The 24,393-nt window shown below is 39.9% G+C and overlaps 1 protein-coding gene across 1 annotated transcript; it reads left to right on the top strand.

Moving 5' to 3' along the window:
* Positions 1 to 875: 875 nt before the first annotated feature.
* MMD (monocyte to macrophage differentiation associated) lies at positions 876 to 24,393 on the top strand. Its single transcript, XM_006924853.2, has 7 exons — positions 876 to 1,168; positions 8,525 to 8,606; positions 11,833 to 11,993; positions 14,900 to 14,974; positions 16,564 to 16,665; positions 18,518 to 18,587; positions 22,496 to 24,393. Exons 1-7 carry the CDS (start codon positions 1,143 to 1,145, stop codon positions 22,694 to 22,696), a joined length of 717 nt encoding a protein of 238 aa, XP_006924915.1. The 5' UTR covers positions 876 to 1,142; the 3' UTR covers positions 22,697 to 24,393.

The following is a 24,393-nucleotide window of genomic DNA, read 5'->3' as shown; positions in this document are numbered from 1 at the left end:
AATGCTCCACTGCATGCATAGTAAAAAGTCCTAAGAGGCTGGCCTTATGTCCCCTTGACAGTCTCCAGTTTGGAGTTGGGGGGATGGGTGTGGACAAGCTCCCTGGAAAACACCTAAATTCCAGGATGATAAGGGAAAAGAAGTCACCCATCATTTACTTTCTTTTTTTATGTTTTTGAACCTGTCTTCCAGCAAACCGTCTGAGTTTAGGTTCAACGACAGGACCTTGACTCAAGTCCACTTTTTGGTCTACTTGGAAACTGCCTGGATAAAAATAAAATAAAATAAATTAGAAGACAACATTAAAGGGTCCCTGTAGAGGATACCCCCGTTTGAATCTCAGAGTAAGATGATGCCCTAGTGATTTCAATATCCTCGCATGACAGACCAAAAAAAAAAAAAAAAGTTTTTAAATCTTCTCTGGAGCCTCACACAATAGTCTAGGGTAAGCTAGCCTTCAGAGTGGTGACAGAATAAATGAATGAAGGAAGGGAGAAGTGAATGATGAAGAATGAATTAATGACAGAGCCAGGACTAGAATGCAGACAGGGGTTCTTGTTGCTATTTTCTTCACAGTTGCTTTTAAGATACTTGGCTCACCTTCTTTACAATTTCTCCTCCTGTCCCATCTGCCTCCTGTTCTCACGCTTCAACGCGACCTTTGATGGAAGCGCGCCGCCCTCCAGCCCTCAATTCCTCTAGCCCCGCCCCTCCTCCACGAGGCCCCGCCCCTCCGCCCGGCCTTTGCAGGTTGAATGGCAGCGTTGCCGCCGCGCCGCTCGGGGTGCTGATTGGCCGCCCGGAGCAGTGACGCGCAGGCGGCCGCGGGAGCACGCAGATGGGCGGAGCGGGGGCGGGAGGAGCGGGGCTCCGGGGAGGGGCACTGGTGCCCGGGGGCGGAGAAGCTGGGAGGCGGGAGGCGCCGGGGCGGCTTAAGCGGCCTCCCTCCCGCCCCCAGCTGCCGGGTCTGGCCCCGGCCCTGTCCCGACCCCCGGCCTGGCCCACTCCGTCCCTGCCCCGCCAAGCGGTCCGCCGGGCACCGGGGCGGCCTCCGGAGCAGCCCTAACCCATGAGGGCCGTGCACCCGGCCGCCAGCGCTGACGAGACGGAGCTCCCGGCCCTCGAGGAGGAGCGGAGAATCAATGCAGTTCAAGAATCGATTCCAGCGGTGAGAGGGACGGAGCCCACGCGCCGCTGCCTGTGCCGGGAGCGGGTCCCAGATCCCATCTCCTCCCTCGTGCGTCCTTACTCCTCACCTGGATCCATCTCCCCTGGATCCCACGCCTTGGCCAGGGACCAGCTCCCCGGGGATTCCCCGTCCTGCTCTCCCTGGGCGATCCCCTCCCAACGAGGACAGTGATCTCGTTCCTAACCCGGGTTCCCCCCTCGCGATCTGCGGACCTCTGATTTGCAGACCCTGGACCCCGAGCCTGCCCTCCTCCCAGAGGATTGATTCCATTGCTCGCCCGGCTTCACGCCTTCCAGTCCCCATCCAGGCGGGACTCTTGCTCTGAGGAACGGCAGCCGCCGGCGCTGTTCCTTGGTCCTCAGACCCTGGCTTCTCAGACCCTGGCTTTGGCTTCCACTCCTTACCCACAGGTGGAGGGCCCCGGGCGCTAGCGGAAGGAGGGCCAGGTAGCTCCTGCGCCCTGCAGCGAGATTTGTCGTAAAGCGGGGTGCTGGGCGTTTTGGGTGCTTTGTCTGTAAACTGCCTTAGCAACAGGGAAACTGAGGCAAGCTCTGTTGGTTTAGCTTGCTTGGCTACGTCGGGGCCTTGTTGGCTCTCAGTCTTAGCGTCGCAGGGCGGTGCTATTTTGGGCATTGTGAAGGGGCCAGTTAGCGTTCTGGTGGTGTATGATCTGCTGGTGGGGCGCCGGTGTTAGGAAACGAGGAGGAGGAACCAAGGAAGCGCCACCGGAAGGCTGGCCGGCTGCTCATTGACTGGAGAGCTGGTGAGAACGCCAGCCTGGGGAGGCACCGTGGCCTTAATCCCGACTCTGGGTCTCTGCCATCTAGTAATAGATGGGGGCTGGGCTTTGGTTCCGAGAGGAAACTAAGCTTTTTTTAAATTCTTCGTTTAAGTGGGTGAAAGTTCACCTTTCCTGTGTTTGTGGTAACTCTCCATCCTTTTGTCTGAATCAGGCAGCCGTCTCCATTCCCAGACCTTCTCCCAGCAGGCTAGCTAAATGTGCAGTGACGGGGGAAGGGGGGAGGGGGGACTTGAAGGAAGAAAAGGAATGCATGAAATCTTCCAGGGAGGTTATTGTTGAGTTTTTAGGCTCTGCCTTTTATTTCAAAATTTTAAAGTGCCTCTTTTTTTTTTTTTTTCCTTTCCAACCCCCCAGTCCCTCAATGTCCTCTCACCCATTAGGCTTATTTCATTCTTCCCCCTAGTCCCAAAGGCTAAAGAAGGCAAAAAAAGCATAGGAAGAGTTGTGGTGGACTGTACCATCAGAAGGGCGATCAGTCTGAAGACTTGAATGAACTTCTGAATATTGCTCATCGGGGTGTTGAATCCCTGGCACTGTTTCCCCAGTGGGAACATCTTATGAGTGCTTCTAAAGGCAGAAAGGAACCATGATGTTCTGGCTCTAGAACATGAAGGCAGAAATGAAGACTGGAGGCTTTAAGGGAGAATGTAACATGTGTTGAGACATGATTGGCAAAGCCCAGTGCATGTGGTTTGTTTGATTTGGTTATACTTCTGCACATCTGTGCTCTTCCTGTTTTCAGAGAACAGTGGCAATATTCTCTGAAATTATTCTTCCTTATTTGATTAAGAGTTTGTATTTCTTTCCGATCCTTTGAATTCTTCTTTAGAAAAAGAGCCTGTTTTACTCTTCATTGCACAAACATTCAAAGTGTTAAGAAAAAGAAATAAAAAGAAAATAACAAAAAAAAGTGTGGAGAGAAATGGAAAAAAAAAACAAACTTCATTAAGGATCCTATCATCTCAGCTGATCGAACTCTCTTATTTCTGCTGGACCCTAACCTATCTCAGTTATAATGTGATTTTGTGCTCTATTCATTCATTTAAAAATGAAAAATACAGGAACTTTCTTTTGGTATGGCATAAACTTTGTACTTTTCTCAGTGGCCACACAATATCAATGCTATTTAACAGTTTCTTGACATCTAGACCTACCTTGATTTTATTTGAAGACCGAGTGATCCCATAATTTCTTATTTTTGTATTATAGACTAGATTGGTAAGATATGTCTAAGGGTCAATTTGAACTTGGAAATAAAGCCTGAAAATAAATAATATAACAAAGTCCTGGTTTTGGTGGTCCAAACAGTAAAATGCTGAGAGTACTGTTCAGTACCTCATAAAGATGTGTTCATTTTATATCTTTTAAACATTCAGGATAGTTAACAGGTAGATAAATTACAGAGGAACAGAAGGGAGGGATAGGACACACTGCCTTTGAACGCATGTGCTCCTTGTAATAGATTTATCAGGACGCAATCAAATTGAGCATTCAATTGCTGTGAAAACATTTCATGAGACCATAGTTTGTGGCTCAGCCTCAATTTCAAGAAAACCTGAACACCCTGCTGGTTTGTTCATAACGGAAACTTGGCAGTCATTGTGGCTTCAGATCAACTTCTAGTGTTCTGCCATCTCTGTGGAGGAGGGCTGTAAGGAAACTTAGCCCACTGTCCTAAGTGGAGGGCTTTATGCATACATGGCTTCTCAAACAGCTTGGGATATGAAAATTTCCACTGGGATGCAAAGCGTATTTTATCTTTCTTGCTTTGTCACTTCCATATTTGTGCCTCCCACCGTAGGGCTTTCTCTCCCTTTCACAGCATCTCGATTAGAATAACTGCTAACATTGATTGAGTGCCAGCCTGTGCCAGGCAGCGGCTGAGTGTATATTACTTATCTCATCCTCGACGGTAACCCTGGAAGACAAATTTCATACCCATTTACCAGAAGGGCAAATAGGGTTTGAGAATAAAAAGGAACTGGCCATAATTACATAGCTAGGAAAAAGCAGATCAGAGTTCAGTTTCTTGTCCCTTTCATCATCCATGCTCCCAGTTCACGACATTCTGTCTCCTTGTCCACACTGCATCATCTGTATGTACAATGTAGAGGCCTTGGCACACAGAGCTTCTATTACATCTTGGTGGATACTCATTTCTCTAGCCTTGCAACTGAAAATCCAAGGACATGGATGCCTTTTTTCATCAGCACCAGCCTGGTGACCACTGGTTAGCTTCCTATCGAATATGAGATAAAGCATCTTATTTTAAAGCAGTTGGAAGTCTCTCAGGCTGCCTGTTGGTTTTCTCAGAGCGTCGACTCACAGGCATGGGGTAGTCAGTCTCCTTATATATGCCTTCTCCCTTATTTAATAATTAAGTAAATGACTCCCACCACTGTCACCACCTCTGGTAGTGAACACTTTTTGTGAACATCATGCTCATTTGTAATATTTACTGTGCACAGGGGTCGGCTTACATTACCCCATCAAGTGATGGTGAAAGAGCCCTTGGAATGTCCATAGCCTGGGCCTTTAAGAATTTTCTTTTTATGCGATTCAGAGTTCTTTTGGCTCTAAGACAGTATCTTTCTCTTTGTTACATACAGAACCTGCTGAATCCCCAGTGAAACCAATTAACAGTGGGATATCTCTTGGTTAAGATAAAATAATTGAGCAGCAGGCAGAATTCTGCCTTTCTACTCATTCAGCACCTACTTATTAAGCTTCATCAATAAGCTGGGCATTGTGCTTGGTGAACAAGAAATGGTGGACAAGACGGCCTTCGTGGAAATCACGCTACTGTGGAGGAGAAGATGAAATTTAAAAACATGTTAAAAAGATTAGATTCTTATTAACTGTGATTGGGCTCTGGTGGGGAGAGAGGGCTGAAGTGATGCTATAGGTAGGATGGTGAAGAAAACCTGAGGAGGTGACATTGGAGCTGAGCTTGATGAGTGAGGAGAGCTGAGCGTTCTGGAGAAGAATGTCCTAGGCAGAAATAAACAGCAAATGCAAGCATCCTGAGGCAGACAGGACCTTGGTGGTTTGAGGAGCAGAAAGGAGGTGGTGTAGATGGAGGATGGAGTATAAGGAAGTTGGACTCTGACACTGGAGAAGTAGTGAGGACCGGACCACTCAGGGCTGCGGGCCACTTTGAGAAGCCAAAGGTAGACTTTAAATTGGAGTTGGGTATGTGATGTGGTCTGGTTTTAATAGACTATCGCGGCTACTGTATGAAGAAGAGTTTGTATGGGGACGAGCAGGAAGACCAATGAAGAGAATTTGTATTTTTTTCAGACACTCATTACAAATTTTTATTGATTTATTGGCTACAAAATACATATATTTTGTAGGACTAGCAATTCTAAATCAATTTAGCTTGATTTACTATTTCTTGTACGGAATAGTCATTCTATTTTTTTAAAATATGTTCTTTTTTTAATAATATTTTTAATTTTTCAATTATAGTTTGCATACAATATTATATTAGTTTCAGGTGTACAACATAGTTATTAGACATCTGTGTAACTCACAAAGTGATCACCCCAGTAAATCTAGTGCCCCGACACCGAACATAGTTATTACAATATTATTGACTATATTCCTTATGCTACACTTTGTATCTCCATGACTATTTTGTAACTACTGATTGAGAATTTGTATTTTTATAGACCAAGGATGTCAGTGTCTTGATTTAAGATAGGATCTGTGGAACTGTGGAGAGGTGGACTGATTAGAATATATATTAAAAGTAATGTTGACAGCACTTGCATTTGGAGAATAAGGAACACAGGAATCAAGACATCTGGGATTTGATGATCTTAGGCCTCTGAGATCTGCTGGTGGGGTGCAGATGTACTTTCAGAAGGCACAATGCTTTGGGCTAAATTTAAGGTGTGCTAAGGAGTGTCCCTAGGTCACTACCTGTTCTTTCTCTCCTAGTTTTGAAAGCAAGAGAGAGTGTTGAAAGTGAGGAAATGAGTGAACAAACGCTGCCTAAATAATAGCTTTATTAAGTTCCCATAACCCAAGACTAAATTGCCATTCCGCATACCCTCGGAAGCACACTGGAGACTCCGTTCTAGCGTTAGGTCACCATTAGGGTTACTCTGCCTTAAACAGAAGTGCCCTTCCATTAACGGGTGCTGTTTTCCCGAACACTTGAGAACCTTCCTCATTTTTTTGAGGTTAGAAAATAGGCTCAGTGTGTGGGAGCTGATTTGCATTTTACATCTGCTTTTCCATTTAGGTCTTAGGAGTGATTTCTTCAGGAACCTCTATTTGAGGCTTTATTGTACCCTGGCAGATCAGGGAGGGATGGAAAAATCGCATTGTACATTTTCCCATGAAACAGTTGTGCCACCGAGCCCCAAACAGGGATCTGCTCCTAGCACTGTTGCTTTTACCTCTCCTTATTACCCGATTTTGGCTCTGTCCATAATAGAGGCTACCTTAAGTCACATGGGTGGGATATTTTTCTCTAGCACTTCTGAGTTTATTTTTAACCTGAGTGATTTCAGGTGGGCAGGGACAAACATGGACACCCAGCTTCTTTGCTTTTAGGAGAAAATGTGCAAGTCTATCCCTGCTGCTGTGCAATGGCTTATTTTTAGACTGGGCTGCCAGAGATATAAATCGCTATTTTAGTCTGCAGCTTGGTGGTGGGTAGACAAACCCTATTTACAAAGCACTCTCAGTTTTAATCTACCCTGTACCACCTTGGAGCCTTGCTCTTTACCCTTTAAAATTCCTAATAGGGTATCCTACTTATAGCTCTGTTGTTATGTCTCAGAGTGATGATGTGGTAGATCCTTGAATGCTTGGGACAGTTTTAAAGCATTCTTCCCAGGAGTGTTAATTATTTTCCATTTTACTAATAAGAGCTGTATAGCAACACTCTCCTCCCTTAGGAAATTAGTAAAATTATTTAAAGGATTATCAAGGGAGAAAAGATTTATCTATATGCGAGAATAGCTTGGATAAATGCTGAAGGCGTTAACTGCACCTTCTCTTAAGCAGTTTTCAAGCCAATTGGTTATTTCATTCAATAAGTATATATCCGCACATTAGTTAGATAGCTAACTCATCGGTGGTCCAAGTGAAATGACTTCACTGTCCCAAATTCATTCCTCAGTGGATTTTCCACTTGAACTCTATATTGAGTTCATAGGGACTGCCATTTTGTTTTTATTTATTTGTTCTAAGGATAATGGGCCCTTCTCACTTCAGGGAGAAAGTGCTAGTCTTTTGTTCATAAACTGGCACTGTTTAGAATAACTTGACCATGTGCTTTAGCCAATTTTTGGCTACCTGGCTCTGCCTGGTAGGCAGGTTCAGCCTGGTACCATGTTTCATTATTTTAATTAATAAGGTGTGACTAGCTAGGACTCCTTAGTGGCAGATAACCAAATCTACCCCTCCAAACGGGCTCAAGCAGAAGGATCATTTATTGTGCAAAACCTGTTGACATCTTGCAGCCTCCACACACAGGAGCGCAATGGGGCCTCTGAGACCTGAATGCTCTTAGGGCTCTTTTACCTCCGTTTGCTTCCCTGCATCTGTTTCTTTCAGGCAGCTGCTTTTCTGTGTTCCCGAGTTTACATCTCCCTTTCTCCAGAGAACAGACAGACTAAACCGGAATCCCTCATGACGCATGGCATGGGAATGGGTGGGGTTTGAGGGATCCTCACCTACACACTGAAATGGAAGAATCCTATTTGTCAGTCAGGTCCCACAGTGTTTATGCTTTTCACTGTGTCGCTGATTGCCACAAAGTTAGCCCTGATGGAAGTATGGAGAGTGGGTATGTGTCACAGATTTTGATGTGTATGTGTGTGTGTGTGTGTGTGTGTATCAATTTTATAGCCAAAGTTTCTGATACTAGTCACGTATTTGGATTTTGAAGCAAACTTAATTCAGGAAGGTTGCAGGTAAAAACATACCTTTTATTAAGGTTGCCTAGAGGCAGCCAGGTATCTGGTGCCAGAACAGATAATATAATATAGGGCAACTAGTTGGACAGGCTGGCTAATCATGGAATGCAGGGTTTAAAGATCTACATGTAAAAAGCTTTATAAATTTTGAGAGAGAAGATAGAAAGTTTTCAAATGCATTGTATCCCTTTTCATTTAATGGCAGTTAATGGAATTGTAAAGTTTAGAAAAATTCCCATGATTTGTTTTCTGTTAAGAGTTAAGAGTTGCTTATGCCTTTTAAAATTTTTATTTTAGTGTGTGTGGGAGGGTACCAGTTGAAGGAGGTAGATTTGGTTTCTGTTTGCTTTGGGTTGGTAGGTTTTTCTTTGAATAAAGTGAAAGAATACTTAATCCAGTAAACTAGGGCATTTACTTTGGGATTATTGCTTTTGGCTCAGTTTATACCTGTTTAGTGGCTTCCGTTCTGTTCTGTCACTAGGTGTTTCTAGCAGTCACCTCTTCATTTAGAATAGACCAAAAAACCACTGGCAGGCTTCCCCAATGCTCTTCACACTCTGTGAGCTATTCTCACATGCTATCTTTTTGTTTCTACAGGTTCATGAACCACAGGGCCCCAGCCAATGGCCGCTACAAACCAACTTGTTATGAACATGCTGCTAACTGTTACACACATGCAGTGAGTATGTGTTTTCTGCCTTTTCCATCCTTCCCAGAAGGCTTTGCTGGGAGGAAGGAGCAATTATCTCCAGTAACTTCTGCCTGATTAGTTGTATTTACCCATCTCTGTGACCCTGCCTAGCAGGGTATCAGTGCTGGGTCATGCCAGAAGCTGTGAGCATGTCTAACACTTTGAGTGCTCTAACCTACAGCCAGCTCTGTCCATCCTAGACTTGCTTTCTCTGACAAGATCTTTAAAAGAATAATAAAAAGAAGTACCCTAGTTATAGGAAAACCAAAGATAACTATTGATGAAGACTGTTACCCCTGGAATGAAATGAATTTTGCCTTTTAAAGATAATTGTGTTCTTTTGACAAGGAGAGTTCACGAACCGTTGAAAAAGTTGTTTTTCTTTCTTTCTTTCTTTCTTTTTTTTTTTTACTTAAGTGATCTCTTGAAACAGGTAGCCACACCTTCCCCACCCCCACACTGGCTACTGCTTCTCAGAGCAGATGTTATTCTATGTTGAAGAGAAAGCTGATCTAATCCTTAAATTCTTAGTTATTTTTTTCTTTCTTGTAAGCGTAAAACATTCTCATTATAAGAAACTTTGAAAATACTGAAAATGTGTAAGAAAGGCAAAACTATTTCATTATTCTCTTTGAAAGGTGCCTTTAGTGAGACGTTTGAAGGAGAAATAGTAATTGGTGTATAGTCTGAAGACAAGAAATAGAAAAGAAGACCAATTTACTTCTTTAGTGGAGTGTTTAAAACAGGCTAATTTAATTATTTTAAAGGCAGTGTTAGTACAATATGTAGGTTACATATATATGTCATTAGAATAAAATTTGCTTGAATTTAAGTTGTGCCTTTTCATTTCTTTAACTCCTTCCTCAAAGAATAGTCACAGTGTTTGTGTAAAGGAAACATGATGCCAAATGACCCAGTTTTCAGTGGATCCCTTTATAATCTAATCAGTGCCATTTGGTCATTTTGATTTAGCATAAATCAAACTTTATAGAGCACCTGTTTTATGTATTACAGTAGTGGGATTTAGTTATTACTCATAATACTGAACCATTATCCTAATTTATCAGTGAATGTCCTTTTTCCTTAGGTGCTAAAAAGATTTTTAAATAATTAATATGCTAGAATCTTACTAAATTTTTTTTCTTTAGAAAAAAATTTGTACTTGACATGCTTGTCCTGGATTCCACAAAAGGGCTTCAATAATGAAATTTAGAGTAGCCTCTCCAGCGGACAGTCTCTCTGGACCCATGGCTTAAATTTTGGAAACAGGAAGGATTTAGTGGAGTTCTTAAGACTTGAGCTGACCCCTGTTTTTGCCTTAATGACACACGCTCGTGTGAAGTAAGTTTCCCAGCAGTAGAAGATCAAAATGTTGAGGGTCCGAACTTGGTTTTAAAGAATGCATGGCCTAATTTAATTGTCTTCTATAACTGCCAGGATATCCATCTTTTATTCTTGACTAAATGTTTGATGAATTTAACAGATCTAAAAGTAAAATTACTTCTGAAGATAATTGTCCATAGGCCCATAAGAAAAAGTTATGTGTGTTTTTATGTGTGTAGTTAAGTCTAGGGCAGGATTAGAATAAAAGAAATATGAAAGTTTCAGTAACAGTTTATATGGCTTGTTTCTTCACTCATGCTCCAATACACAACATCCGTCATTTTCTCAATTTACCAACTACAGAACACTGATAAAAGTTTCAGATATAGTGCCTTGTTAGTTTCCACACTACTGACCAATAATAAGAATCAATGTAGTGTTTGTTACTTAGCATACATTTAAATATAATAGTTTGGCTGTTGAGAAGCACAGCTCACCTTTAGGAATAATACTTACTTGAGATGGACCTGAATAATCCATATAATCCCTTAAGTTATCTCTTTTGGATATGTCACAAATTAAGGAACACTTATATAAAACAAAGTTAAGGAAAAACTGAAAAAACATCCTTGTTAATTTTTTAGAACAGCAAATGTCATCTTATTAAACTATATTCCAGATTTTTGAATTTTAGCAAGCAGTAAAGTTTCTAAAACAGACAAAACAAAAAACTTCTGGCATCATCATTTTATTAAAGAGGGGCTACTTTAACATGAAAAAGGTAGAAAAGACATAACCTCAAAATAAATTAAATTCTATTTTATGAGAAACTTGCTTTATTGTCCTTAATTTTCTCATTTCATCTAGGCCAATGAAAACTTCGGCATTTGAAAATTCAATGCCAGTTTTATCTAGGGGACTTAATATTCTGTTGCAAGAGGACAAAAGTAGATGTCGGGGAAAAAGATAAGATTGCCAAAGGTTGCATTCTTTGCCATGTATGCTTATTCTAATATCTAAAGTAGTTCATTTCTCCTTAGAATGGCTATTATAAAATATTTACTGTCCCTCAGTTTTACTGTGAACCTAAAACTTCTCTAAAAAACAAAGTCTTTAAAAAGATATTTGCTAGTCATAGTCATATTCATATAATAGACATGGCAATTTATGTCCATATGTAGTATAAAATATGGTGCAGAAATCAAAATTCCAAGAATCTGGTCTTATAAAATTATCAAATAGGTGGGAGTGGACTATCCTTGCTTACTTGAAAGGTGCTATTAAAAATGAAATAACGCCAAAACCCTTTCACTCTGCAGTAGCTCCCAAGTTGATGTGATGTACAGATGCGAACTAAAACTCAGGACATAGGACTTGAACAATTGTTTTTTTGTGTATGCTGTGTACATTATGATACACATAATGTACATTAGGATAACAGGACTTGATTCATCTTTTTATCCTTTGCTGAAATACTGGAATTTCAGTAGCTCATGGGAGAACAGGAAAGTATTTAAAAATCAGGACTTCCCCTGGAAATCTGGGTGTATGTTTGGCATTTGATATTTTAAGTACCTACTCTAAAACACATAGAGAATAGGATGAATTGTGTTCTTGTTTAATGAAATTAGGATAAAGAACATGGGTTGCATTCTTTACTGTATGTACTCATTAGTGGGCCTAATTCCTGGACCCTGAACAGCAGTGCTTATTTTCCAGCACAACTGGCAACTTCACCTGGCTCTCATTATGATGATCCAGGAAAGGCAAATGTTTGTTTTAAAGTGAGCTTTCTAAAATTGTCCCCGGTAATTCTATGTATTTTTAACAAAGGTGTCCGTTCAGTAAAAGCCTGGTTGTGTGCTCTCCTTTTCCTTTCCCTTTCCCTCAGTTCCTCATTGTTCCAGCCATTGTGGGCAGTGCACTCCTCCATGGGCTGTCTGATGACTGCTGGGAAAAGATAACAGCATGGATTTATGGAATGGGCCTCTGTGCCCTCTTCATCGTTTCCACAGTATTTCACATTGTATCATGGAAAAAGAGCCACTTAAGGTACAGTGGATTGCACACTGTTTCAACAGAGCAGAATGGTTGACTCGGGCCAGCCTCCCATATGGCATGTTTTGGTCAAGTGAAGCAAGGGAGTAGACACTTTCCTGCCTATAGTAGACTATAGTGCTATCTCATCATTTAGGAAATTTTCTGTCAATTGGGCAGAGTCCGAGGACCCCTATTTGTATCTAAGAAGACTGAGTACTTGAAATATGATTTCCCCAGAATTCTGTTCTCCAGTCCATCAGGGTAGCTCACCATGTCTAAAACATCTGCCCACTGTTGTGCTGTCACCTTCCTGAGCAATATCTCCAGTTCAGACTATTTTCTAAAGGCCAGACCTCTCAATCAACTGCCCACATGCCCCAGGTACAATTTATTCAATTTGTCTCAAAAGAAAGTGGGCCTTTGCTCAGAAACCACAAACAGAACCAGACTATTTCCCCAAGACTTACAACTTAAAATCCTGAGACCTATTTGCTGATGCTGTCAAGCACACTAAGGACACTCAAAGAGCGTGGCAGCTGTAGGGTAGTGACAGAGTACCCTAAATAGAGTCAGCAGTTGGCTCGAGTCCTGGCCCTGCCAGTTAAGCCTTGCGTAAGTCACCTGATCTCATGGAGCCCCAGTTTCTTTATCACTAAAGTGAGGATAATAATACCTGACTCACAGGGTTATTATGATAGGTGAATGAGATAATATGTGTGAAAATAATTTGAAAATGACAAACACTCTAGGACTATGAGATGTAAGGAGGTATATTACAGGTTGGGTTTACTGTCTTGTGAAGTTCAACTTTCGAGTTAGGTCCTGTGTAGCTATTCAAACAAAATTCACATATTTTGCTCCTATTAGCTGTCAGGCATTTCAAACGATACTGTGGCACCTAGCCTCTCAATGAGAAGGACATAAAAGCATTCCTTCTCTGAGCAAAGGATTAATTTGGGGGAATACAAAGGGAGCAGTGCACCATTTAATTGCTTATTAAATGGATTCTACACAACCCAAAGGGCAATTTTTTTCTCAAAAAGAGGATTCAGAGCAGACTTAGAGTGACTTAAAATAATATTAGAATATATCTTTTGGTTATACAGAATGTCCCCCCAAAAATCTCAAACTAGTCAATCTAATATTAAAAAGACATTTAAAAGCAGGATTTGGGGTTCTTGTGATATTATTGGTTTTTCTCACATGTGGAATCATAATTTTAAGGGCTGGATAGATCCTTAGGGATCATAAAATCCCTTCATTTTCATCTCAGGAAACTGAGGCTCAGAGAAGTTGCCTGACTTCCCTGAGTCAGTGATACCAGCAGAATCTGATCATCCCAAGACGTCTGACTCTTAGTCCTGAGGTTTTTTTCACCTTATCCTTCACAGTATTGCTTATAGTATGCAGTCTGCTACCTTTGCCTATAAGGTGACAGTTCCCTGGGCTTAAAATAAAACTACAGCATTGCATCATGAGGGAGCTCTGGGACACCTTCACAAGAGAGCCTCAAAAGTACCTGTCCTGGCTTCTCAGGACACACCATCACAGAGCCCAGAGGCCATTGCACTTCATTATCTTCTTGGCACAATCCAACACTTGTGGTTGCCTCAGCTGACTTGGCTTTGATGTCTGGATTTCTGAATCAATAGAGTTGTAGATGCTTACTTCAGTATCCAGGGCCTCCCTGCCAATGGCTGGAGAAGAAGGTGTCATAGGAACCAGACTCTCTTGAACCTTGAAATAGCACTGATAAACTCATAAGTCAAGTGTGGATTTTTGCTCTGCCTTAATTTTTTAAAAAAAACATCCAAATATGTCCTTAAGTAAAAGAGGGAAGGGAATTTGCATTTAGTGAGTCCCTACTATGTGTTGTGTACATGGCCACATTATCTCATTTAATGTTCACACATACTCTGTGATAGTGATGGTATTATTTCTCTTTTACCTGTAAGGAAAGTGAGGGTCAGAGAAGTAAGTGAGAGAGCTTGAATAAAATTGCAGGCCTGATTTTACCTGCTGTAATAGTGCATAACAATCTAGAAAGCAGAATTAGAAAGGCGCAAACCTGGCTAGTAATCAGTCATCCAAGGAGTTTAAAAAAAGAAAAAAAAAAAAAAAGGCTCTCCTCTATCCCATGTTCTAGCCTTTTCAATTAGAATCTTCTAGAGTCCATGACTATAGTTTATAAGCTCCCCCAAGTGATTTTGATATGCAGTCAAGTTTGAAAAGCATTAATCTGGCATTTGCTTTTTTAAACCTGTGACCTAAATTATTTTCATTTCTTCACTAATGTGGTTAGTGACTAACACTAACCATGACTGAAAGACCCTCAGCCTGCTTTGGTCGACATTGTGTGTGGTGAGGCAAAATCTAATACAAGTGCTTCACCCCTCAGACACTGAAAATGGATTCATGACAATGCAATGCATGCCTGCTTTAAACTACCTCAGTAAAGGGCAGATTCTTTCTAGTCCTTTTTGTGAATAGACCTCAGCTCCGTGAGCCAGATCTTTGTACATTTCCTGACTTCTCAGTTTTGGAAGGAGGAACTTGCTTAGAAATCCAGGTGGCCACCACCTTCTTCTGGTAGCAAATATATATATTTTTTTTATTTGTTTGTTTTGGTTTTTGTTATTGCTCTTAGTTTATTTTAACTACTTCAGAGCTCCTGATTATTTTAGGGTTCCATCCCTATATCTTATACATAGTATCTCTTGTATGTGCAATCTTAAAAGTAATAAAAAGCTTTTACTTGTGGCTTCATATTATTGAAAATAGCTGTTCGACTTCAAAGACCAAGTTATAAAAGCCCTGAGAAACTAGAACAAGAATAGATACCGCAGGATAGTGGAGTGATAATCCAGTTTGAAAATTTTCTGTAAACTTTGTCTAACTTGGCTTTTTCTCCCCATTAGGACAGTGGAACATTGTTTTCATATGTGCGATAGAATGGTTATCTATTTCTTCATTGCTGCTTCTTACGCTCCATGGTAAGATACAGTCTTTCTATTTTGAAGATAATGAGGGTTTTTTTAAATACAATTCCTCAATCCGTCTTTCTTCCCTACTTTCTGTCCCTATTCCCAACTATTTGCCACCCCCACCCTACATACATACATGCCTTTTTTTTTCCATTTTGATTTACTTTGGTCAGATCGCAAAGTTTAAGGGGAGAATGTTGCTATTCATAATGTATATCTGGCACTGGATTGTTCAAGAGAAGGGTTAAGTAGCATGGTCATGTCTGAAATACGTCACACTTGCCTTCCATCTTCTTTCTGTATACTTCTGCTGTTCAGAATATTTGGACATCTAATTGTTTAAGTGGAAATGCTATAAATATGTATGAGGAAAACAAGCTCCCTTTTGAAATTTATGCTGTTTGTCTTCGATTCCTTTTACAGCACAGTAGCTTCTACATATAGAGTGCATTTCTCATTTCTTTAGCTATGTGAGTAAGAGAACTAGCCAAATTCGTCAGCTATTTAAAATATCTTATAGTCTGCTCAATTTCCTTGATCTTCCTGATCTTTTGGTATAGATCAGACAGAATCTCGTGTTGCTTGAAACCGTAATTAAAGAAACATTAGTTTTCCGTATCAAGATGTGTTCCAGTGTTAAACACTTGAAATCCATATTATGCCGTCAATTATTGTGGTCATTAGAAATAGGAGGCCTCTAGATTCTAACGCAGCATCCATCATGCAAAAGAAACCTAATTATCTGTTGGAGGAAAAAGCAAGCGCTTTTTCTCTGCAGCACCTATTACTAAATTATAGGTCTGCATTATATTGGAGGGAGAACATTTAAAGGCTTTTGTAAAGTAAACCTCAATTTAAAATAAGTCGATAAAAAATTTTAAATGTAGGCTGTGGAATCAAGTATTTACAGTAGACAGTTTGTTCACATATCGTTTTTGATACGCAGGTGGTACTTTTTCCATTGGAAACAGTAATTTTGTAGTAATAGCCAATCAGGACAACATTTGTTGTTTTCTCATATCCTTAATATGAAATTAGTACCATTGTATTTGCAATGTTTTAAAATTCAGGCTTCACAAGAGTCCATGGTTAAATTCATACATAATGTCTTCTATATTATATGTTGGGCTAATTCTTCTCATGTTCTCTCATGGCAGAGAGATTGATAATAGAGACACTTGGTCTATGTATTAGGTAACTGCTGTGGTTATGTGATCCCAGTTCAGGATTCTGTTCAGGGTTCTCATTAAGCTTTGTAAGTAATTTGCTCCCAAATACATTGTCAGAAGTAAGAAGGCAGGCAACTTTTACAGCAGTCTGCCTAATGAGGAAATTTGGGTGTCACAGGTGTGCCCGTTCTGTTTTTAAACCATGTTGGAACTAATTCTAAGTCTGAAAGGTTGACTGACAATTTTATCTTTGAGTTACTAATGTTACCCAAATTGCCCAGTTACCTCTGTGGCATATTGAGTGCCTTTTCTACCTGGTCTTATCCTAGTATTTGCTCTCCTGGGTTTTTAAGACTAGAGGAAAACATGGCTCTATGAATTCCCTTCATTTATCATTTCTGTTCTTTGTTGTCATGTTTACATTTTTAGGTTAAATCTCCGTGAACTTGGACCCCTGGCATCTCATATGCGTTGGTTTATCTGGCTCATGGCAGCTGGAGGAACCATTTATGTATTTCTCTACCATGAAAAGTAAGAGAAAATAATTTATATTTGATAGTTTTAAAATTAACTGCCTAAATTTTATCTCCATCACAATTTACTTCAATTTGTTTGCACTTCAAAATAGTAGAAATACATAAATAGAATATGTATCGTTTTAAACCAATCTTCAAAACCATTTGGTTTTCATTGTTGGTGGGCAGATTGCTGCAGAAAGAAATGAATGGCACAGGTACGGCATGGTATAGTTGAGGGACAAGGTGGACTCTCATTTTACAGCTAGTCGGACCTCGTTTCACACCCTCAGGCAGACTGGCCTTATCAGAAAACTAGCCTTGTCCTCTGTGGTTTATAATTATCATGTGAGAAAAGTAACTGCTTTTCAAGAATCCTGTGAAGATTGAAGATAATAGATATTAATGCCCAGCACAACACTTATCTAGATAGGAACCTAGAAGTTGTTCCGAACTGGGATTCTCTGAGAAAGGGGATGTTTGGAAAGGCATCTAACCTCTTTATATCCTAACCATGGCCGCAATGTTTTAACCCACTAGTCATAGCTCATAGTCCTGTGTTAAGTAACGTAATGAGGAAAGCTTATTGAGATTTAAGCTTAGTTTTGGAGGAGACCTTCGAAGTCATTTATTCCAGCTTAATGCTTTAAAAAAGAGAACATTTAGGACATGCATCAAATTTGTGACTCATCCAGAATTCGGGCCTCAGTGTCTTAGTTCCTTATTCCACATGCCTGAATCTGAGAAACTCACAACTATGACATTGTTGTCATTGGATACAGTTAATGAAATTCTGTCGGGGTTGGCAGAATGGCTCCCAGAGTTAAACATAATTCCTGTTTACGACAAAGCATGAAATTGTTTCCCCTTTTCAGAAGAAGATGGTAGTTTTTGCTAACTTCTCCCTGACTTTGAAAATCACTTTAATGCATTTTTCACTGTAATTAGCAATTCTGAGTGGTGTTATGCAGTATATATAAGTCCAAGGAAACAGTTGGCTTCTTGGACTCAAGCTCCTAATTTATATCCTTGGATAAAATAGGAAGTAAAGTAAGACAACTATCTTTTCTCCTGTCCCAGGCCTTCTAATGTAAACTTGCAAACCCATTTTTACTCCAGTTCCCTGATAAGAATTCTTCATGGTGACTTCGATTATGAAACACTAAGAATGAGATGAGAGTCACCCTTGGCCATTTGGTTTGGCAGATATTAGAGAGTATCTGAATTGTGCCAGGTACTGTTCTAGGCCCTGCACATCCAAACAAAAATAAAATTTGGCCCCTGCCTTTGAGGAACTAAGGGTCTAGTTTGATTAGGCAGAAATGTAGGTTGAATTTCAATACAATGTGCTTCTTAACGTTTCAGACATTCTGTAGCCTAATGTGATGATGAGGCTTACAAATTGGAGTGTTTTGTATACATGCAAAATAAAGAGACAAAAATACCTTCCTTTTGTTTCTTAGGGCTACTGTCCCTTTGCCATTGATAAACTAAGTTGCATCCCTGCCCACCTTCATTTCAGTTTCTTATAGCAATGGACTGGAATGGTAATGAAGGCAAACACTCTTGGATAGGAAAGGAAAATGCATGATGTATTGGTTTCAACTATAACTACATTTGGCAGAAATAATTTTCCAGGTAGCATGTGGAGTTCAATGCCTTTTTTTTAGTCCTTAAAGAAATGCCAATTCATTGTTACTCAACTGCAGTGTTTCCTCAGAGGCCTAATGGGAAAATACATTTCATTCGAATAGTTGAGTTTACATTTTTTTCCCCCCAAAAAAAGAAAAAAAGAAAAACTGGTAATGGAAATGGTCTACGAGTTGTAGGAATAGATACATTAAATTAACTGCATTTCCATCCTGCAGGTATAAGGTGGTTGAGCTCTTTTTCTATCTCACAATGGGGTTTTCTCCAGCCTTGGTGGTGACATCGATGGTAAGAAATGGCTTCGTAATTTTAATTTCACCTTCTTTCCTTTTAAATTGCTAGGACTTTTAATGTGTCTATAGAAATGATAGCTTTTCTTTCTGAAGTTATGACACGTCCATTAACTAGAGGCTCAAAAGAAAACATAAATTAAAAAGTGCCAGCAGTTTATACTAGCTACTGTTCATAGTTTGGAAAAGTTAAACATTTAAGTGCATTTATTTCCATACGGTAAACTTCTGTTTTTGTTTCTTTTGAGTAACCTTTCTGTTCTCCTTACCCTCACCCCTACTTTTCACCCCACTTACGTGTGAGATTATGTGAAGGTGGGTATTTCTGCTTAAATTACTTAGTGTCTTAACCCTAAATCCATGGAAGAGGGTGAATTTTGAGGTTTCTTAACAATGAAGGAAATACAAATTACTGACTTCTTAAATCTTAAGAATTGGAAGGACCTTAAAAGGTTTTCTGGTACAATATTTTAGTGGATATTTCTCAAATCCCTTCACTCTTCCTTTCATTTGCTTTTAAATCATTATTTCTCTTTCTTAGGAAAATACTTTCTTTTTTTTACTTTGCTTAAAAATTTTGCTTGGGGACTTCCGTGGGTTTAAGTATAACGTGACCTGTAGTAAGAAGTTGCATGTATATATTTTGAACTCCTTTTCAAATTGAATTACTATGGAGAAATTTATCTGTCAATCTGAAACAAAAACATATTGCAACCTTGCCATCCATCCAACTGGTTACTTAGGCTTTTAGCTTATGTACTCTTCCAGTGTCTTATACTATACATTTTTGGGCCTAGCCACTGTGTTAATTAAGGAAGTCACAATGTGTTCAGTTTGAATTCTCTTCTCAGCCTGCAATGGTCAGAAGAATTGTACCTGTAATTTCACTCCAATGTTCATAGGCACATTGTAAGAATGCGATTTTACCGTACATAGTTCTTGCCCTGGTCACAAAAACACCTGTAAAAAGTTTAGGAGTTACGGGTTTGCTTTTTTTTTTCCCCAGAGAATATGTCTTATGAGAATATAACAAAATACGTTCTTTGAGATATGAGGTTTATGATGGCTTGAATAATTACCTAGCATCAAAAATACAAATAATTTATTTGGTAAAGGCAACAGGGAATGGTGAAGAGGGGGAGGCGAATGACTGAAATGAGAAAGTCTGCCTTGAAGGCCATAAAGTTAGAGGGCGTTTGAGGACACCCAAAGCAATATAAGCAAGGTCTGTGTAGACAGATTATTAATCATTAGAGATCTGCAAGTAGATTCCCTATGAGTGTCATAAGAGCAAATTTATCCAGTATTTTTACTAGCCTGAAACTTTAATTGGCATTTTTACAAGTGGTACAGAAGCAAGTGACTGATGTTTATGATGATCAAACAGGGGAACCCTCACACTTGCTGCCCACAGAACTTCAAATCAAGCAGGAAAATACAATTCACACTGAATATGAAGCAATAATAAAGTTTTATAGTGTCTGTGATTGGGGAAAGCACAGGCTGCTATGGGAGCACATGACAGAAGTACCAGGGAAATGATATTTAAGCTGATTCAGAAACACAAGTAGGAGCCTAGAGATATAGTAGGAGTGATGCAAGTGGTGTCGGTAAGGAGTCCAGCCCGGGGTGGGGGAAGAGGGTACACTAGCATCTTTGAAGAATTGAAAATCGTTCATTGTTTGGAACATGAGTATATATGTACTTGTTTGAGTACATATGTGCATGAGGTGGTAGTTGTGCAGGTAGCACAAGTCTTGTGATAAAGCTGCAGAGTTAGACAGAGACCAGACCAAAAAGAATCCCCTTAAGCCCTCTGAACTACCAAAGCAACCATGTGAGTAAAGACACAGAGCTTTGGTTCTGGTCAGAATCATGGGTCTCGGACTTACCCTTCCACCAGAAAGAACTACAAAACCGGAAAAAGTATACGAAACAACTAGTTTTGAGTATTGAACATAGACACTACAGGGTAGAGAAACCAAAAGATGAGGTTCAGATTCACCCCAGTTAAGAATTAGACCACCTTGGTTCAAATCCTGATTCTTAAAAGCTAGGTGGCCTTGGGCAAATTGTTTATCCTCCCTGTGTTTTATTTTTCTTATCTGTAAAGTTGGGATAATAATAGTATGCAATTTAGCGTTGTGAAGATTAAATGAATAAATACGTGGAGGGCTTCAGACAGTGCCTGTTACATAGCAACACGATAATGTTAATAGATAACGAAGAATATATATTTTGTTTGTTTTAGGATAAACCACATTCTGGTTTTTTTTTTTTTTTTTTTTGAAATTAACAAGGTAAATGTAGTTTCTTAAGGAATTATCTGTTAACAGAATGTATGTCAAAACCAACCAGTGTACTTGGTTTGGTCTCTTGCTTATTGTTTTAGGAGAGAGAAAGAAAGAGTGGTATCTTGGTCAGTGACCAGCTATGTGACTTTTTTCAGGTTACTTTATGCCTCTGGCCTTACTCTTTTCATCTCTAAAATAGGGAGGTCGTGTTTGATGAGTGACTTCTTACCATTTGGGAGTCATATCCTGCTCTAAGAATCCAATGAAAGCCTTACTCTAGAAAAATGTTCCTGATGTACATACACAGAGCATTTTTGGATATTTAATGGATATTAATTGCTTCATAACCTTTAGGAAATTCTGTGTGTGTGTTTTAAATGAAAATATGGCTGAGGTTCCATCTCACCAAGGTTAATGAGAAATATGGAGTGGTCATTTTGGGTTAGCTGCCTTCTCATCTTTTGATCCTACCAAAGCCATGGGGACTTAATGTGAACTTTGAATATAGGACTGGTCCTTGCCTGTGGCCCTAGATCCTACTTGGTTCTTAGCTTGTGGTCATCCCTTTGTGGCCATTGCTTTCACTTGGGCCTGTGGGGCCCATCCAAGTAGGCGGCTTCATTGGAACTTCGTTGTTCCCCCTGCTGGATTGGCCACAGGACCTGCTCCAGGCTCACTAGGCTACAGCTATCAGTGCCCAGGCCTACGGGACACCCACACACCTGTCCCTTTCCAAGGCCTTGCCACCTTCTGGCCTAGGTTTCTACCCACCCTGCAGAACCCAAGACCTTTGTATTCGTCGTCCTCAGGAATCCAGGGGACTGACTCTTTTCATCAGCTTCCTAAGCCCTGCCTCTATTCGATTCTCTCATTCATACAACCCAGTTTAATCTTGAAGATAGGTCTAGGTATTTGAAAACCCAGAGCAGCTTAAAAATTCTCCTTTTTGTGCTAAAGCACACATGACTGTTAACTTCCTTCTAAGCTAAGAAGTGCCCAGGCTCAAATACAAAAGGGTTTGACGACATCTGTAAGGTTAGAAAGTGTGTCGCGCTTTATGATCTCTGATCTCTTAGGTTACTTCTAGCTATGACTTTTCTCGCGTAAGCCATAAGGAAGTCATAAACTCACACAAACAGGGACAGTCTCAAGAAAGCAGTCAGTGTAGAATGGTGTCTGACGAGGACAAAGGGAAGTGAACACTCAGACTGAGATGGAGATTATACATGGAGTGGCATGGGCACACCTCAGTAGGGAAGAAAGCTTTGAAAGGGGAAGTCGAAAGCCAGGGGTTCTGCTGTATTACAGTAAACTACCATGTCTGGATGCGATTGTAGTCTGCTTAAGCATGCCGTAGGTGAGCAGAATGCGCTGCTCGTTACTCTAGGACCTGTAACCTGACTGCTTAGTTCAGTCTAGTCAACCCAAAGGCTAATGCAGGCGGATGTACGTGAGACTTTTTAGTTTAGTTTATATTTACAGATCAGAATTCTGTCTATGCAGAGCTACTTCATTGTCTAGAAAATCAGGAGGCTTAGGGGAAATTGCAGTTATCTCTTTAACTTGTCACATCAGAGTAACCTCAGAACCTCTTTGCTTCCTCTGTTGACAGAATAACACAGATGGACTTCATGAACTTGCCTGTGGGGGCTTAATTTATTGCCTAGGAGTTGTGTTCTTCAAGAGTGATGGCATCATTCCATTTGCCCATGCCATCTGGCACCTGTTTGTGGCCACGGCAGCTGCAGTGCATTACTACGCCATTTGGAAATATCTTTACCGAAGTCCTACAGATTTTATGCGACATTTATGACCAGTCTGTACTAGGTCTCCAAACCAGTATTATTTGAATTATGGCACTTGGGAGTGGGGTAAGAACTGAAAATTGCACAGGGGGGGTGGGGAAGAAGAATGCACTGACTTTCTTTATATAGTTTGAATATAATTACTGTGAAAGTGTAAATGCTGTGTTCTGGAATTTTCCTCCTCACGGCAAATAAATAAGGTAGTGAATTAATTATTCATTCCATTCCACTAACATGCAGGACTCTGGATAGACTTGGCCAACTGATGTTTACAAACCAGAATTTTGTATTTTAATTTTACAGATTTTACTACATGATTTTTCTAAATTACTAGGTCAGGTTACAAAAGTCAGTGCAATAACAAAGCTTCCTTTTTAAGAGAAAATTGTTTCTATCACTTTCCCGTCGGCTGTGTAAAGAATCATGGACAGAACTTACACTACTTTTACCATGTTTCATCTTGGCATAACATGGTTATTTTTTAAATAGTAACTTTAGTTTTTTGTAAACTTTTAAAAAATATTTCATTGACGCACATTATGCGGTTCCTCATTCATGTGAATTTTTGCAGCAGGCTGTCAACATTCCACAAATAAACGAACATTATACCTCTTCTGATAGTTTTATTAGGCATGAAGAGATTGCCAATTTTTAAAAACTGCAGTTTTCCAAACTTTTTCTGCCAACCTCTGACTCTGAATTCCGTGCTGCTTTGGGCCAGATACCTGACCTAGTTTGGTTTACTAATGATGGAAAAGTATTTTGATAACATTAACTTTTTCAAAAGGTTCAACTTTTCTCTATGCCTTTGACATATTTTCTTCAGGGTCTCTTTCAACAGTGGATGAGTATCCAATCTGTATTACCGTGCTGTTGAGTTGGCCATCCGCTGAAAACTCCTGGAGGGTGTTATGAATTATAGTGAATAGTGGTATTGCCTGTTTGGTGCCCAACGGTTAAATCATTGTCGCCTAGCTCTATATTACCAGGTTGATATCCATTTTTAAGTTGTGGAATTAGATGCATAAATTCCCATTTCTACCTTACCTCTGTTTCTCCCGAGACATGTTTTTCTTTTAGATAGAAAAATATTTAAAGCATTGTTTGACAGATAGAAACTCATGTGTCTATAGTCCATGGGTTATATTCTGGCTCAGTGGAATAGTATTTAATATATTATTTTTGGTTTTCCCTTAGTGTCTTATATTAAGATTAACATATTAGTTGCTCTGTTGATTAATATCCTGTTGGTGTTTTAATAAATGAGACAACCTTGCCTTTAGATTGGGTGCTGATACTGAGTTTTTTCTAATAATGGGTTCGATCCATGGAATTGTTGGTTTGATGATACATTGAGGTTTATTCACTGAAGTTTTGTACTGATATGGCTTTAAAAGAAGGTTACTTTGTGTATATTTAAAACTCTCTGATTCTGGTGAATTATATGGGAATGAGAAACAGAAGAACTGGTATTCACAGGTGAATTCTTAAGAAGGCAAAGTACTCAGTAATAACACCGACCAGACTGCCCCCACCTGCATGATGCTAAACATCTGGATGCCTGTTGTTTTATTGTGTGTATTTTATTTTTAATATATTAACTTCTGTGGATTCATTTAAAGTGTGCTCAAAAGTAACACTGTCAAAACCACTAAAATGTATTTAAAAAATTGTAGACTAGAATAAAATTGTTACTTGGATTCGT

Source organism: Pteropus alecto, unplaced genomic scaffold (genome assembly GCF_000325575.1).
Source record: "Pteropus alecto unplaced genomic scaffold, ASM32557v1 scaffold98, whole genome shotgun sequence".
Classification (NCBI taxonomy): domain Eukaryota; kingdom Metazoa; phylum Chordata; class Mammalia; order Chiroptera; family Pteropodidae; genus Pteropus; species Pteropus alecto.
Note: the sequence above shows the minus strand (reverse complement) of the source record. Positions and strands in the feature narration are given on the sequence as shown.

Coding starts and splice junctions, on each gene's coding strand:
- MMD (XM_006924853.2), top strand. CDS start 1,143: ATGCAGTTCAAGAATCGATTCCAGCG. Junction 8,607..11,832: donor CTAACTGTTACACACATGCA/GTGAGTATGTGT, acceptor CCTTTCCCTCAG/TTCCTCATTGTTCCAGCCAT. Junction 16,666..18,517: donor GTATTTCTCTACCATGAAAA/GTAAGAGAAAAT, acceptor TCCATCCTGCAG/GTATAAGGTGGTTGAGCTCT.